General features: G+C 47.0%; 1 protein-coding gene across 2 annotated transcripts in view; it reads left to right on the top strand.

Moving 5' to 3' along the window:
• The window catches only part of dscaml1 (Down syndrome cell adhesion molecule like 1), a 703,857-nt gene that overhangs the window by 676,502 nt on the left and 12,203 nt on the right, over nt 1-15,152 (top strand). For both annotated transcript variants that reach the window (XM_085967838.1, XM_085967839.1), the window contains 3 exons: nt 7,308-7,463; nt 11,156-11,186; nt 14,710-14,828. In XM_085967838.1, coding sequence (XP_085823964.1) covers nt 7,308-7,463; nt 11,156-11,186; nt 14,710-14,828 — 306 coding nt within the window. The remainder of the gene's footprint in view (nt 1-7,307; nt 7,464-11,155; nt 11,187-14,709; nt 14,829-15,152) is intronic.

Below are 15,152 nucleotides of genomic sequence, written 5' to 3' on the forward strand. Positions count from 1 at the left end.
AGGGGTGATTTGATAGAGGTGTACAAGATTATGATGGGTTTGGATAGGCTAGATGGGGAAAGGCTGTTCCCACTAGTTGATGCTACAAGGACTAGGGGACACAGATTTAAGGTTTTGGGCAAGAGATACAGGGGGGATGTGAGGAAAAACTTTTTTACACAGCAAATGGTGATGACCTGGAATTCGCTGCCGAGGGAAGTGGTGGAAGCGGAGACACTCGATGTTTTCAAGGGGAGACTGGATAGGCACTTGAGGGAAATAAACTTGCAGGGCTACGGGGAGAGAGCGGGGGAATGGGACTGACTGGGTTGCCCTACAGAGAGCCAGCATGGACTCGATGGGCCGAATGGCCTCCTGTGCCGTTCTGACTCTATGGCAACTTATTCCTGTTTGTCAGTCAGAGTGGGATCGAAACTCATCCCATCTCTGACATTTGATGTTCTACCACCAGGGCTAATAAACCAGCTAGGATCACATAGCCTTGCTAATGGATATGACTGTGGAAGGGTCGACTCAGCTGCACACATATTCGTTCTACATAAATTACATAAGTTTTACTCCTTCCAAGGCCCTTTATTGTTCTGTTGTGAAGAGAATTCGAGACAGCGCCGGAAAGGAAAGTTGAAAAAAGTTAGGAAATGAACAAGTAATTGACAACAACAAACTCTGAGGCCTCAACAACGTTCATTTTCAGGATTGTCCTTCCCACGTGGTGGCATCATCGGAGCAGATGTGACCGAGATGGAGAAACTGACGGAAGAAGGGAATGGAGGACTTGCAGGGAGTGGGGTGGGAAGAAGTATAATTCAGATAGTTGTGGGCGTCGGTAGGTTTATAATAGATGTCAGTGGAAAGCCTATCCCCAGAGATAGAGAGAGAGGGAAGTTCAGGAAGGGAAGGGGAACAGGCAGAGATGAACAATGTAAAGGCAAAGAAGGGGGGGTGAAACTTTAAAGCATAGTTAACGAAATTCTCTAAATCAGGGCAAGAGCAGGAAGCAGCACAAAATCAGTCATCGACGTAATGGAAAAAGATGTTCGGGAAGGGACCAATGTTCCCGTTACGTTGCGCGGTTGTGCAGAGGTCTGGAGGTCCCGCGCAGGCCGCTTGCCGGCTTTACAACGGGGGAAAAAAACCTCGTGTGCGCGGAGAATGTGAACGAGCCGCGCAGCCCGTTAAAGGGGCCACGCAACCCCGGAAAAAAAAATGAGAGGGAGCATTGGTGAGAACGTGGAACTCACATGGAGTGGCTGAAACAGGCAGCCCTGACGCATTTAAGGAGAGACTCAATGCATACATGAGGGAGAGGGGAAGAGAGGGCTATGGGGAGCAGGGTGGGACGAGACAATTGGGGTTGGAGGAGGCTTGTGTGGAGCATAAACACCGGCATAGACCGGTGGTGTAGATTCTGTGTAATTCGTGGTGAACTGAAGCTGAAGTTAATTCGTTCATTTGTTGTCTTAACATAAACCGTTGCTCCACCTAGAGGCTCAGTTAGCAAATTTCAGCCGGCTGAAGCTAAGTATGGGGGTGTCCGCTTGGCCATTTCTTTTCCAGCACAGCCAGTTTTGAAAAAAAAATAATGCCAGTTGAGAGATTTAACAGTAGCTGTCCTCCAACTCTCCAACCCTCTGCGAACTCTGCGTTCCTCCAGCCCTGGCCTCTTGTCCATCTCCCACTTTGTACACTCAAAGGCATAGTCTAAGTTTTGTGTGTTGTGAGATGGATTCTTAAAGTGGTGTGCTCCCTCTTTGTGTGCTTTTTAAAAAAAAATCCTCGTTCGGTGGCTCTGCTTTGCTCAGTTGGTTGTACTTTGACCTCTTCGTCAGGAGGTTGAAAGGTCAATCCAGTACAGGACTTGAGTTCCAAATCTAGGCTAGCACTGAGGAAGTCACTTCCTCCACCCCACCAGTGGCGGCCGTGACTTAAACCATCTTGGCTCTAAGCTCTGGAATTCCCTCCCTAAAGCTCTCCGCCTCTCTCTCCTCTTTTACGTCCCTTCTTAAAACTTGCCTCTTTGACCCTCACCCGTCCTAATGTCTCCTTCTTTGGCTCGGTGCCGTTTTTTGTCTGATTTACGCTCCTGTGAAGCGCCTTGGGACATTTTACTGCGCTAAAGGCGCTATATAAAGGCAAGTTGTTTGTTGTTGTTTTTGCTTTACAGAGACAGGAAAGCCAGGTTGAAATGTCCCCGCACCCCCCCCTCACCTGCCCGTCGAGCCTTGTTGCCAGGCGGCAGCGATGGAATGCGTTGTGCGGAGAGGCGGCACTTGATAAGCTCAGAAGGGAAGACCTCAGCCCCACTGCCCCCTGCCCATTATTGTCCAGCGTGCGAGGAAGGGGAGCCTGCAATGTGTACACACCCCAGAATAGCGGGTATACATCGATCAGGGGGCATGCTGTGCTGCGTGTTCCAATTCAGTACGCCTCCTCATCTCTGCTTGCTCTGCTGCAACACGCGGAGTGAACTTTTTCATGCGTGCCCCCCCTGCAGAGTGAGCCCTGGAGTCAGACCTTGTAAATGCTATTCTGAGGTAGCAGGCGGTTATTGTGACATCTGTTTCCCCCACCACCACCCCCCCCCACCCCTGCTTTGAGCAACGAATGTGGACTGGTTCCTACCGTTCAGCCTGGAGGCTGCGGAGGTCTCCTCCGAAAACCAGGCTGAGGAAGTGTTTCGAGCTGACAGAGCAGGCAGAGAACGACCTTTACCTGACTAGCACTATTAGCACATTAATCGAGCAGACTTGGGAAGGGGGTGGAGGGTGAGGGAAAAGAGCGAAAATAGCAGGTTTACACGATAATAGGACTTGAAGTGTTTCCAGCGGAGTGCAAGCCCTCCTCTGTGCTTTAATGTGCTGATAAGCAGCAGTGAACCTGCCATCCCATCTGTTGATGTTTTCATAGCCTCGAGACATGTCGGACTGCAAATCTCTCTTTTCCCGACTCTAAACCTCCAAGATCCTCAAATGTAAAAATGTCACTAATAAATCCAATCGGGAATTCAGAAGAAACTTCTTTACCCAGAGAGTGGTGAGAATGTGGGACTCGATACCACATGAAGTAGTTGAGGCGAATAGCGGAGATTCCTTTAAGGGGAGGCTGGATAAACACATGAGGGAGAAAGGAATAGAAGGTTGTGCTGATGTGGTGAGATGAAGAGGGATGAGAGGAGGCTCGTGTGGAGCATAAACACCGGCATGGAGCAGTAGGGCCGAATGGCCTGTTTTTGTGTGTTACATACTAGAAGAAGAGGGAAAAGGGAGGGGGCAAAAGGACCAATAATTAACTATTACTTATCATAGAAACATAGAAGATAGCAGCAGGAGTAGGCCTTTCGGCCCCTCGAGCCTGCTCCACCATTCAATGAGATCATGGCTGATCATCCAAATTCAGTACCCTGTCCCTGCTTTCTCCCCATATGCCTTGATCCCTTTAGCCTTAAGAAATATATCCAACTCCTTCTTGAATATATTTAATGAATTGGCCTCTACTGCCTTCTGTGGAAGAGAATTCCACAGGTTCACCACTCTCTGGGTGAAGAAATTCCTCCTCATCTCTGTCCTAAATGGCTTACCCCTTATCCTTAGACTGTGACGCCTGGTTCTGGACTCCCCAACCATCGGGAACATCCTTCCTGCATCTAGTCTGTCTAGTCCTGTTAGAATTTTATAAGTTTCAATGAGATCCCCTCTCATTCTTCTAAACTCCAGCGAGTACAAGCCCAATCAACCCAATCTCTCCTCATACGTCATTCCTGCCATCCCAGGTATCAGCCTGGTGAATCTTCGCTGCACTCCTTCCATGGCAAGAACATCCTTCCTCAGATAAGGCGACCAAAACTGCACATAATACTCAAGATGTGGTCTCACCAAGGCCCTGTACAACTGCAGCAAGACATCCTTGTTCCTGTACTCAAACCCTCGCTACGAAGGCCAACATACCATTTGCCTTCTTAACCGCCTGCTGCACCTGCATGCTTATCGCAAAAGCATAAAAGAAAAAGGGCACAGTTAACATTAAAATTACAGTGAGCACTCAGCAAGGACCCTGAGTAAATATCCGCTGCTTCCCCATGTTACTTCCTCTAAATAACATCACTGCGAAATGTAGCACTGATCTGAGATATTAGTCAAAAGAGAGCGCGAACTGTGTACAATATTCTGTGGAAAAAGTTGCAAAAATTCCCGTTTTGTCACGTGGCCCATTTTGGAACAGTGACAACTTTCTAGACTCTCGCTCTGCTGATGGAGACTGTAAGAGGTGTAAATTTTTACTCTAGTCTAACAGTTCGGACCCATATTGGAACAGGCAACTCGAGACAAAGATTTCAGGATAACTATTCTTTACTTAAAATCAACAGTGATTACAAGCAAGTACAAGCATACATACATACTAACGCCAGCGAGTGAACAGTTCGGCGGTGACTAGTAGGTTCTCTTCTCTGTGCGGCCGATCAAGTCGCCCCAATCACTGCAGCAGCCCTTCAACCCCTCTTTCGACTGCACTTTTTATACCCTAAAATTTGGCAGCCCGCACAATGCGTACGTGTCCCAGACCACGTTAACCATGGCCAGCAGTTGTTTTTCTTTCTCCTCTCCTTATCTGTTTGTCAGTGGGCCTCAAGGCCGGTTACGCCATTGTCTGAAGAAGTTCCTGGTAACAATGGCTCGAAGGTTTGTTTTACAGAACTCTCGAGGCCCCACTTCCTTATCTGTGAATTTTATGGAATTTGCCCAGTAACATGGCCCTCAGTCTCTCAAGGTATGCCGGTCCATTAAATTTGGTCAACCTTGAGTTTAGTCAAGCTACTTTAATTCAATTCAATTTTTCAATTCAATTTTATTTGTCATATATGCAGCAGACGTGTGTACTGCACAATGAAATGTTGATTTTTACGAGTCCTCCCAACATTGGAATAAATATACCATAACAATGATAAAAATACTAATAGAAATACAGTATTAATAAATAAAACAACAGTAATAAATAATAAATTATTCGTTCATGAGTCTTATGGCCTGGGGGTAGAAGCTGTTTCGAAACCTGCTGGTACGAGACCATATGCTTCGGTATCTCTTACCGGATGGGAGCAGGGCGAAGAGGTTGTGGCTGGGGTGGCTCGCGTCTTTAATGATTCTCAGGGCCTTCCCCCGGCGATGATGTATTCTTACAAGACATGGTGGGGGGAATTGGTCTTCAGCATTGGCTTCAATGGAAAAGAAAATCAGGCGGGGCGTAAAACGGGTTATTGATTTGCTACCGGCCCGTTTCACGCTACTGGCGATGGCCAATTTCACCCCCAAAGGGCCTGAATTGTTACTGCAGATAGTGGCGTGCCTTCAGCCGACAGTCATGTCCTGTGCCCTGTGTGGTTTCTATTCTGTGCCCACTGTAGGCCATGCCTATGTCCTGTTCCCTCTGTTCCATGCCCCTGCCTGCAGTCCTCTGCTGTGGGCCACAGTCTTCCGCCCTCCCCTAAGCCGCAATCTGTACTCCTCGACTCATCTCGACAACTGGAGGCAACCACTTTCTCCGCTGTGAAAGCCAAGTGTTCACGCAGGATGCCTGTCTCCTCTGACCGGCTCATTCACTTCAAGCACTAGTCACAACGCCCCGCCAAGCACCTTTCAGTGAGGCGTCAGAGGTCAGGGTTTGAACAGCAGACACCAGAGCAACCAACTTTCACGAGAAAGTGCAAAGAAAGCAAAGCGCCGGCATCCAGCTATGAATTGTCACCAAAATGTAAAACTCAACAAAATATTTTACCAAAGATAGGACGGTGGGTTAAAAGGAGAGCAGTGGCATAAACTTTCCATGATATCTCTTTGGGGTGGAGCAAGATAAAGGCGGACACTTGTGCTTAGAATTTTGATGTCACCAATGCGCCCATGCGCTGACCCTTGAACCTCAGATATTCCAAACAACAGGAATATGTCAGCAGTAATATTTCAGTAACCTCATGTCAGAACAAAACCAGCGACTGCTGGAAATGCAGAGCAGATCCACCGGCATCCGTAAAGGGAAAAGATGGATTAACGTTGGGAAGGGACTCTACTCTTCCCCCCCCCCCAAACTCTTTCAAATAGTGATCTACTTGATGGGTATTCCCAGTATTTTCAGGTTTCATTCCAGATTTCCAGTTTTTTTTTCCCTTTTTCTCTCTCTACTCTCAGAATTATCTCTGGCAGCTACGGTAGCATAGCGGTTATATTACTGGACTAGTAATCCCGAGGCCTGGACTAATGATAGGAGACGTGAGGCACAGGCAGTTGGGGAATTTAAACTCAATTAATTAAATAAATCTGGAATTTAAAAGCTGGTATCAGTAATGGTGACCATGAAACTACCGGGTTGTTGTAAAAACCCATCTGGTTCACTAATGTCCTTTAGGGAAGGAAATCTACTGCCCTTACCCGGTCTGGCCTATAGGTGACTCCAGACCCACAGCAATGTGGTTGACTCTTAACTGCCCTCTGCGGTTCAAGCAGGCGGCTCACCACCACCTTCTCGAGGGCAATTAGGGATTGGCAATAAATGCCGGCCTTGCCAGCGACGAATAAAAAAAAAAATTCTACACTTAAACCACTCCAGCTTCTACTGTGTCATATCTCTCCCCTCCTTCGTGGTATCTCCAAAATGTAGCTGTTCCATCAAGCAGTCCCCCAAACTCCTCTTGTTCCACCTGGTTGTCTGATTAAGCCATTCTTAGGAACAGGAGGAGGCCATTCAGCCTCTCGGGCCTGCTCCGCCTTTCAATGAGATCAGGGCTGATCTGCCCCTCAACTCCATTTTCCCGCCCTTGATACCATTACCTAACAAAAATCTATCAGTCTCAGTCTCCAATTGTCCTGGCATCCGCAGCCTTTTGAGTTTTGAAGCATGTTCCAGGTTTCTACTGCACATCCCACGGGGCATTCTGCAGTGTTACAGGCGTTATATTAGTGCAAATTGTTGCCTCTGTTTTTACCTTAACTGCTTTTTCACCTCAATATTCATGTACCAGTATAAACGAGCACATCGCAGAGACTGACAGAGGATGGCTAGTTTCTCTACTGAGAGCTACCATTTCAATTTTATGTCATCCATAAATAACAAATGTATTTGTTATAAATAATTTAAAAACTACTGAAGCAAAATGCAAGTTATCTGATTTCAGGCCTAAGGCAATTGTAAACGGTCTCAGTATCATCATTATAGATCATGACCTGTTCCGAAACCCCTTGGAATTCGCTTCCAGGTATCTCTTATCATCTGGATGTTGATGTATTTATTTATTTATTTATTTTTTTGCTCTGATATTTTAGGCACTATCCCACCAATCAAATCGATGCAAGGCGAGGGAGACGACGTGAAGAAGTTGTTTACCATTGCTTGCCCCGTGATCCTGGCCACGGTTGCCGTGGCACTTCTGTTCATTATCCGGAAGAAGCGGAAGGAGAAGCGCCTAAAGAGGCTGCGAGGTGAGTGGGGTCGGCTGGGCGACGCTGAAATAATTATTCACGAGGTGATCGCGAAGCGCTCTCCTGCTGGCTCGTTTGGTTAAAAATAAGGTGTGAAACTGAGGCGTCCAGGCCAAGAAGGTCCCAGGGTCAGAGGTCTTGGCCGTGGTAGCCTCAGGGGCTCTCGGATTGACCTCGGTGCTTCTCTGCTCGGGACCGGGGTAAAATGTAAGGAATATGGAGAGAAGGCAGGGACAGGGTACTGAATTTGGATGATCAGCCATGATCTCATTGAATGGCGGAGCGGGGCACGAGGGGCCAAATGGCCTACTCCTGCTCCTATCTTCTATGTTTCTATGTTTCTAAAGGTCAGGCCGGGTTCCCAACCAATGCTCTCCCGTTAAGCTGCGCGGCCCGCGCAGCGGTCCGGAGGTCCCGCGCGGGGCCGCTCGGCACCTTTTCAAAATGGGAAAAAAAAAGGCGGAAATTTGAACGGGCCGCGCAGCCCATTAAAGGGGGCCACGCGCTGAAAAATAAATCGACGGGAACATTGGTTCCCGTCCCCTGACTGCTATCCAGGGACTCCCGCTGGAATCTGCAGGTGTGCGGACATTGGGTATGGCTGAGGTTCCCTCGCCATTCGAGTCTCGCTTGTGGAGCCTGACCAACTGCTCGAGGTACCGAAAGGCTGCTGGTACATGGTGGTGAATCAGCATCTTCTGGGTAGGGGAGAGTATGAAGTGCAGAATATATATAACTGAGCTGGTTGAAAAAACAAACTGGTCTTAATTCAATGAGAGTTTCTTAGTTCTTTGTCATAACCTTTAGTCGCACACAATACATGGCATTAGAATGCTAAGCTAACCTCTGTTGGAAGGAAGGTCCAATACATTCTCTGGGATATTTTCCTTGTATTTGTCTCCCTCAGGAGGTTGGACAGAGACCCTGGTATAAATTGTACACGGTCCATTTAACGGAATGGAACTTGAATGACGTTTGCTTGTTCTGTATTTTTAATTTTATATAAAGCACCTTAGATTCCTAATTATTTTCTAACATTTTAGTCCCCTTGTGTTTAATGAATTCTGATGGGATGGGCCTTTATTTTCAGTTTATTTTCCTTGGCTGTGCCAAGTACCAAGGGATTAAATCTGGCTGAGATTTAATTGGAGTCCAGCCTCTTTAAAGAATGCCACAATAGCACAGGTGGTAAAGGAAGCCACTCCAGACCAGATGGCCACAGATTTGAGTTGGACGACTGGGTAGGGAAGTAAAGACAAATGCCTTGGAATCATTTAAAAGACAGTTGGAAACTATGATGGGACGACGGCAGGTTTTTCTAGATGGATGAGCTAAGATAGGCTGAATGACCTTCTTCATCTGTGATGCTTTGCTGGTGTTCAGCCTCTGACAGTCCTGAACACTCTGTGATGGGCCAAGTCCTGAGACTGTCTCCAACCTTGATTTCAATCAATCTAGAAACTCCCCATCGTCTGCCAGCTGTGTAGTTACTCCTCTCACAGTTGGCATCTACATAGAGATCAATGTCCCTTATACCCACACCCCCTGTACGCTGACGAGATGAAAATCCGCTCTCTGGTTGTATAAGTCTTTGACGTGAAATGTCTTTGAAGCTGCAGCATTGATGGGTCCACATCCACAGTCGAGATGTAAGTTGCCAGCCATCAGTGAGGTAGATCAACTTCCCTCGAACGCTTGAATATGTTTTGCCCCACTCAATCGCCGTGCGTGCCTCCAGACAGCAACAGTGCATTCACCTCGGTCCCACTCCCGCTCCAGCCCCACCATTACCGGTGGGGCAAGCGCTCCACTAGTTTCATTGATGCCACTAGCCTTGGTTTTACAGCACAAACCTGCTCATAGTTTAACACCAGTTGTTGACTCCAATGGGTTTCATTTTCTCGGTGCGCTATTTTCAGAGCACTGCCTAATATATTCGCATTGACATTAAACCCGGAAACAGTGCACGAGAATTGCTGGTGTGGGAAAGGGAAAAACTCACACTGGTGCTGTTGGCAGCGCGTGGTTTATCTGAGAGCGGTGTGCTTGATACTGGCACTGGGTGGGTGCCCAAAAAACAGAAATAACCAATTTTTAATGTGGGCGTCGCTGGCAAGGCCAGCATTTATTGCCCATTCCTAGTTGCCCTTGAGAAGGTGGTGGTGAGCCGATTTCTTGAACCGCTGCAGTCCGTGTGGTGAAGGTACTCACACAGTGCTGTTAGGGAGGGTGTTCCAGGATTTTGTTCCAGCCACGATGAAGGAACGGTGATATACTTCCAAGTCAGGATCGTGTGTGACTTGGAGGGGAACTTGCAGGTGGTGCTGTTCCCATGCGCCTGCTGCCCTTGTCCTTCTAGGTGGAACAGGTCGCGGGTTTGGGAGGTGCTGCCGGAGGAGCCTTGGCAAGTTGCTGCAGTGCATCTTGTAGACGGTACACACTGCAGCCACGGTGCGCCGGTGGTGGAGGGAGTGAATGTTTAAGGTGGTGGATGAGGTGCCAATCAAGCGGGCTGCTTTGTCCTGGATGGTGTCAATCTTCTTGTGTGTTCACCACACCATTGTGATTGGCCTACGCATTAGTACATACCTCTGCACTTCCCCAAGTTAAATTGTTAGAGCCCTCACCAATCGCCAGGGTTAACATCTACCTCACTGTAATTGCCTACACTCTGCTGTTACACAACCTATTACTGTATATACTAGAATAAGGTGGCCCCTAGAAATTCCTCCCAAAAAAACAAAATTAATCCATGACCCTTGTATAATCCATGTCGCAAAGTTTATACAGAAAACTTTGTGCTATCCGGCACCGACGGGACCGAGCTGTTGCCGTCCCATCAAAACTGCCGGACAAACCAGCGCTAACATTGAAACATATGGAGATTTTGAGCTCCGTATCTGGCAACAAACCCTGTTGCTTAGCAACAGCTTCTAAACAGTCGGCCGTACCTTGCAAACATCTCTGTAGCTTAGCAACAGCTTCAGCGAGACCTTGCAGAGCCTGACTGGTGAAAAAAAAGCAACAAAAAGAAAAAAAACCTAATGAAACGGCTCCTGATTTTTGCCGGTGGCTCGAGCATTCCAGACAGTTAACCTCCGGATAAACCAAAGTTTCCTGTATCTACCCAAATTCTTACTTTCCTGACAACTGATGTCAATAAATACATTTTTTGTCTCTCTTTTTGTCTCATTTCAACCAGCTATCCCTATTCGCCACTGCTCAGCTCCTCCAATGGCGTGATATTTAAATGGCATCTCTTTCTCTCTTCTGACATGAGTCCTGGATCACACTGCTGACTTTAAATCTCCTCTCCCGTGTATCTATCCTGCCAGGCCCGGACTGAAATTGGGACACTCATTTGTGAAGAGTGCCTAGCTGGACAAGATATTAAAGGGGCCACTGGTGCCTGTGGAACTATAACCCATTTAAATGTCACAGTGCTGGGGGAGCAGAGGAACAGCTGGTAACGGCTCTGGTCTCTACATGAGTATTTAAAAAAAAAATCTGTCACTAAAGCTTGCCAATTACTGTGGAAGATAAATTTCATCAGTGCTCTTTCTGGTCACCTTTCAAACTGCATTATACTCGAAGGCAGCTCTGTCACCGTTCTTTACACGGGAGGGTTTAAGAGTTCTGCTCTTTTTCTTTTTTGTCTGATCCTAATGTTTGCATTTTTTGGAATATTTCAGATGCAAAGAGCCTGGCAGAAATGTTGATAAGGTAAGAAACACCTAGAGCGTATACATCTAGAACATCTACACTTAGAACATATATACCTGGAATTTCTACACGTACAGTATCTACACCTAGAGCATCTGCACCTAGATCATCTACACTTAGAGCATCTGCACCTAGAACATCTATACCTAGAGCATTTACACCTAGAACATCTACACCTAGAGCATTTACACCTAGAACATCTACACTTAGAGCATCTGCACCTAGAACATCTATACCTAGAGCATTTACACCTAGAACATCTACACCTAGAGCATTTACACCTAGAACATCTACACTTAGAGCATCAGCACCTAGAACATCTACACCTAGAGCATTTACACCTAGAACATCTACACCTAGAGCATTTACACCTAGAACATCTACACCTAGAGCATTTACACCTAGAACATCTACACTTAGAGCATCAGCACCTAGAACATCTACACCTAGAGCATTTACACCTAGAACATCTACACCTAGAGCATTTACACCTAGAACATCTACACCTAGAGCATTTACACCTAGAACATCTATACTTAGAGCATCTGCACCTAGAACATCTACACCTAGAGCATTTACACCTAGAACATCTACACCTAGAGCATCTACACCTAGAGCATTTACACCTAGAACATCTACACTTAGAGCATCTATACCTAGAACATCTATACTTAGAGCATCTATACCTAGAACATCTACACCTAGAGCATTTACACCTAGAACATCTACACTTAGAGCATCTATACCTAGAACATCTATACTTAGAGCATCTATACCTAGAACATCTACACCTAGAGCATTTACACCTAGAACATCTACACTTAGAGCATCAGCACCTAGAACATCTACACTTAGAGCATCTATACCTAGAATATCTATACTTAGAGCATCAGCACCTAGAACATCTACACCTAGAACATCTGCACCTAGAACATCTACACCTAGAGCATCTATACTTAGAATATCTACACCTAGAGCATCTGCATCGGAAAGACGGCACCTCCGACAGTGCAGCACTCCCTCAGCACTGCACTGGAGTGTCAGCCTAGAATTGGTGCTCAAGTCCCTTGTGTGGGGTTTGAACCTCACAACCTTCTGAGGCGAGTGTGCTACCCACTGAGCCACAGCTGACACAAAGTAAAAAAAAAACATTTTCCTCTTAGTGTCTGTGTCAAGATATGGAGCCTTTCAGTAGTAGAATTCTTAAGATTTTTGGTTGATTTTTCCCCTGGCGCAGTAAAGCAAGCGACAGACGATCAGCTGTGACCCCAGTCCCTCCCCCATTCTGCCCTCAGTTTGCTGCGACAAACCTCCTGCTGCAAAATCATTTAAATTCTTGCATTCCAAAAACAAAAAGGAAAAAGGCAGTTTGAGCAAACGCCTCTCATTAGATGTGACGCTGATGCACTGCTGCGTTGCTCAAAGTGGGAACCAGGCTGAGAGTGGAGCAGAGTGCTGTTAAAAATTAGGCTTTCCAAATGAAGCGGGCAGCATCCAGTGAAAGAGTTCCGAGGGTCCTAGACCTCCGACCCTGGGGTCAAAGCAAGCTTTACACAGTGCCAGGAAAACAGGGGAAATAGAATCTACAGTGATTCCGAGCGTACAGAAATTGTTTGTAATCCGGCCAGTGCCAATAAGGTGGAGAAACGCGGACCCTGGAATGCTGATGTAAGCACAGAAGATACAGAAAGAGGGTCTCGCCTGGAACATTAACCCAGTTTTTATTTTCAGATGTCGGCTGGCCTTTGTATTACCAGCATTTCGGGTTTTGATTCACTTCTAAGACCGTACGCTAACACTGGTGGTTGCCCAGGAATTGTTTGTCATTTCTGTTAGTGCTTTGCAGCAGTGTCCACAAGACTCCCAGTTCAGATTTAATACGAGTTTGATGCCGGGAGGGGGGCGGGGGGGTTAGGTGTGCTGCGCCTTGTGTCCTATTTTTTAAAAAGCTCCTTCTCAGTGATGTGGGCGTTGGTGGCAAGTTCAGCATTTATTGCCTCATCCCCCCGTTGCCCTGCGAAGGTAGTGATACAACCTGCCTGCTGGAAATACGTGGGTCAGTCAACATCTGAAAATAAAAACCGGGTTAATGTTCCAGGCGAGGCCCTCTTTCTGTATCTTCTGTGCTTACATCAGCTTTCCAGGGTCCGCGTTTCTCCCATCTTATGGTCACGAACAATTTCTGTACGCTCGGAATCACTGCAGATTCTATTTCCCCTGTTTTCCTGGCACTGTGTAAAGCTTGCTTTAACCCCAGGGTCGGAGGTCTAGGACCCTCGGAATTCTTTCACTGGATGCTGCCCGTTTCATTTGGAAAGGCCTGCTTTGGCATCTCATTTTTCAAAGCGCCCCGCTCCGCCCTCAGCCTGGTTTCCTCTTCCAGAAATCAGACTAACTGGCTATTTAACTCATTCACTGTTGGTGGGACCTTGCTGTGCACAAGTTGGCTGCTGCATTTGCCCACACAACAGCAGTGACTGCACTTCAAATTAATTCATTGGCTGTGAAGCACTTTGGGAATTGAAAGGCGCCATATAAATGCAAGGTTTTTTAAAATTCTGCTGAAGGCACGCTTGCTCTCGAAACTGCTGAAGATAAATAGCAAATACAGGAAACTCTCGATTTACCGGCACCTAAATAACCGGAAATCTTGGTTAACCGGCAAAATTCAGGAGTAGGTTCAGGTAAGTTTTACTTCATATTAGTGGCCGTTCCTCGATCTGTGGCTGTGCAATCGGGGTTCCTGCACATGTTGCCAAGCAACAGGGACGCTTGGTCTGCGGCCGGGGCTCCTGCACATGTTGCTAAGCAACAGGGAAGCCTGGATCTGTGGCCGTGTACGGGGCTCTCGTACCTTTTAACTATACCTCTCTGTAATCCAGACTTTTTGATAAACCGGCACCACGCCGGTCCCGTCGGTGCCGGATATAAAAGAGTTTCCTGTACTCATAGAGGTCGGTCTCCATTATCCATGAAAAGCTTATTGGGTGTGGTACTGATCCTCATTTCCATTTCCAAAGATCACGGAGATACACCAAACATTTGGGAGGCTTGGCTCAATCAATGCAGCCAATTAGTTTTTCCCCCTCATATTTCAAGATTTATTTTATCCGGATGGAAAGGCAGGGTAAATCCACTGAGATTTGAACCCGGGACTTCATGGTCCTGAATCCAGCAGTTAAGAAGGGGAGGAAGGCCTGCAATACGTAGTGGCGCGATATTCCCTCACAGCGCCCTAAGAGGGAGGCGGGGAACTTCCAGTAGCGCCCCGCTTCCTTCTTGGGGCGCTACCACTCAATTTCGGCCGCGGGGGCACTAATTTTTTCGGGGCGCTATAAGTATTCTCCCTAACTATTTAACTTTAAATTTGTCAAATTTTGTTTGATAATTGCTCCTCTGGGATGTTTTACTATGTTAAAGGTGCTATATAAATGCACTTTGCTGTTGTTGTTGTTGTATATAAGTGCAAATCGTTGTTGTTATCCAAAGGATGAAATTCTATTTGTGAAATGTTTTCTTGCAGTAAGAACAATCGTAGCTTCGATACCCCAGTGAAGGGGCAACCACAGGGACCCCGGCTTCACATCGACATCCCAAGAGTGCAGCTGCTGATAGAGGACAAAGAGGGGATCAAACAGCTGGGTACGTGGTACAGAGTGCTGCTGTACTTGGCCACCCCTTAATCCGCCCGACAATTCTAGCTGCGTTTATTACGCATGCCGAAGGGTTCCAAATTCCAGGGGGGGCACGAGCGAATAAAATTGGGGAGCGTAAGAGCAGGAAGGGACGCCACGTGGGACCTATCACGCAGTGGGTAAGCTGCCAGGGGAAGGCCCATTGAGGCACACCGCGTAAATGGGTTCAAAGGGCAACTAGATGTGTTTCCGGAGGGGAAAGGGACTGTTGAGAAGGTGGGCAGGTGGGGTTGATCTATCAAAGAGCAACGGTTATGTTGGACCGGGTAGC

Source organism: Somniosus microcephalus, chromosome 26 (genome assembly GCF_052327205.1).
Source record: "Somniosus microcephalus isolate GS21.2 chromosome 26, FLI_Smic_1.0, whole genome shotgun sequence".
NCBI lineage: Eukaryota > Metazoa > Chordata > Chondrichthyes > Squaliformes > Somniosidae > Somniosus > Somniosus microcephalus.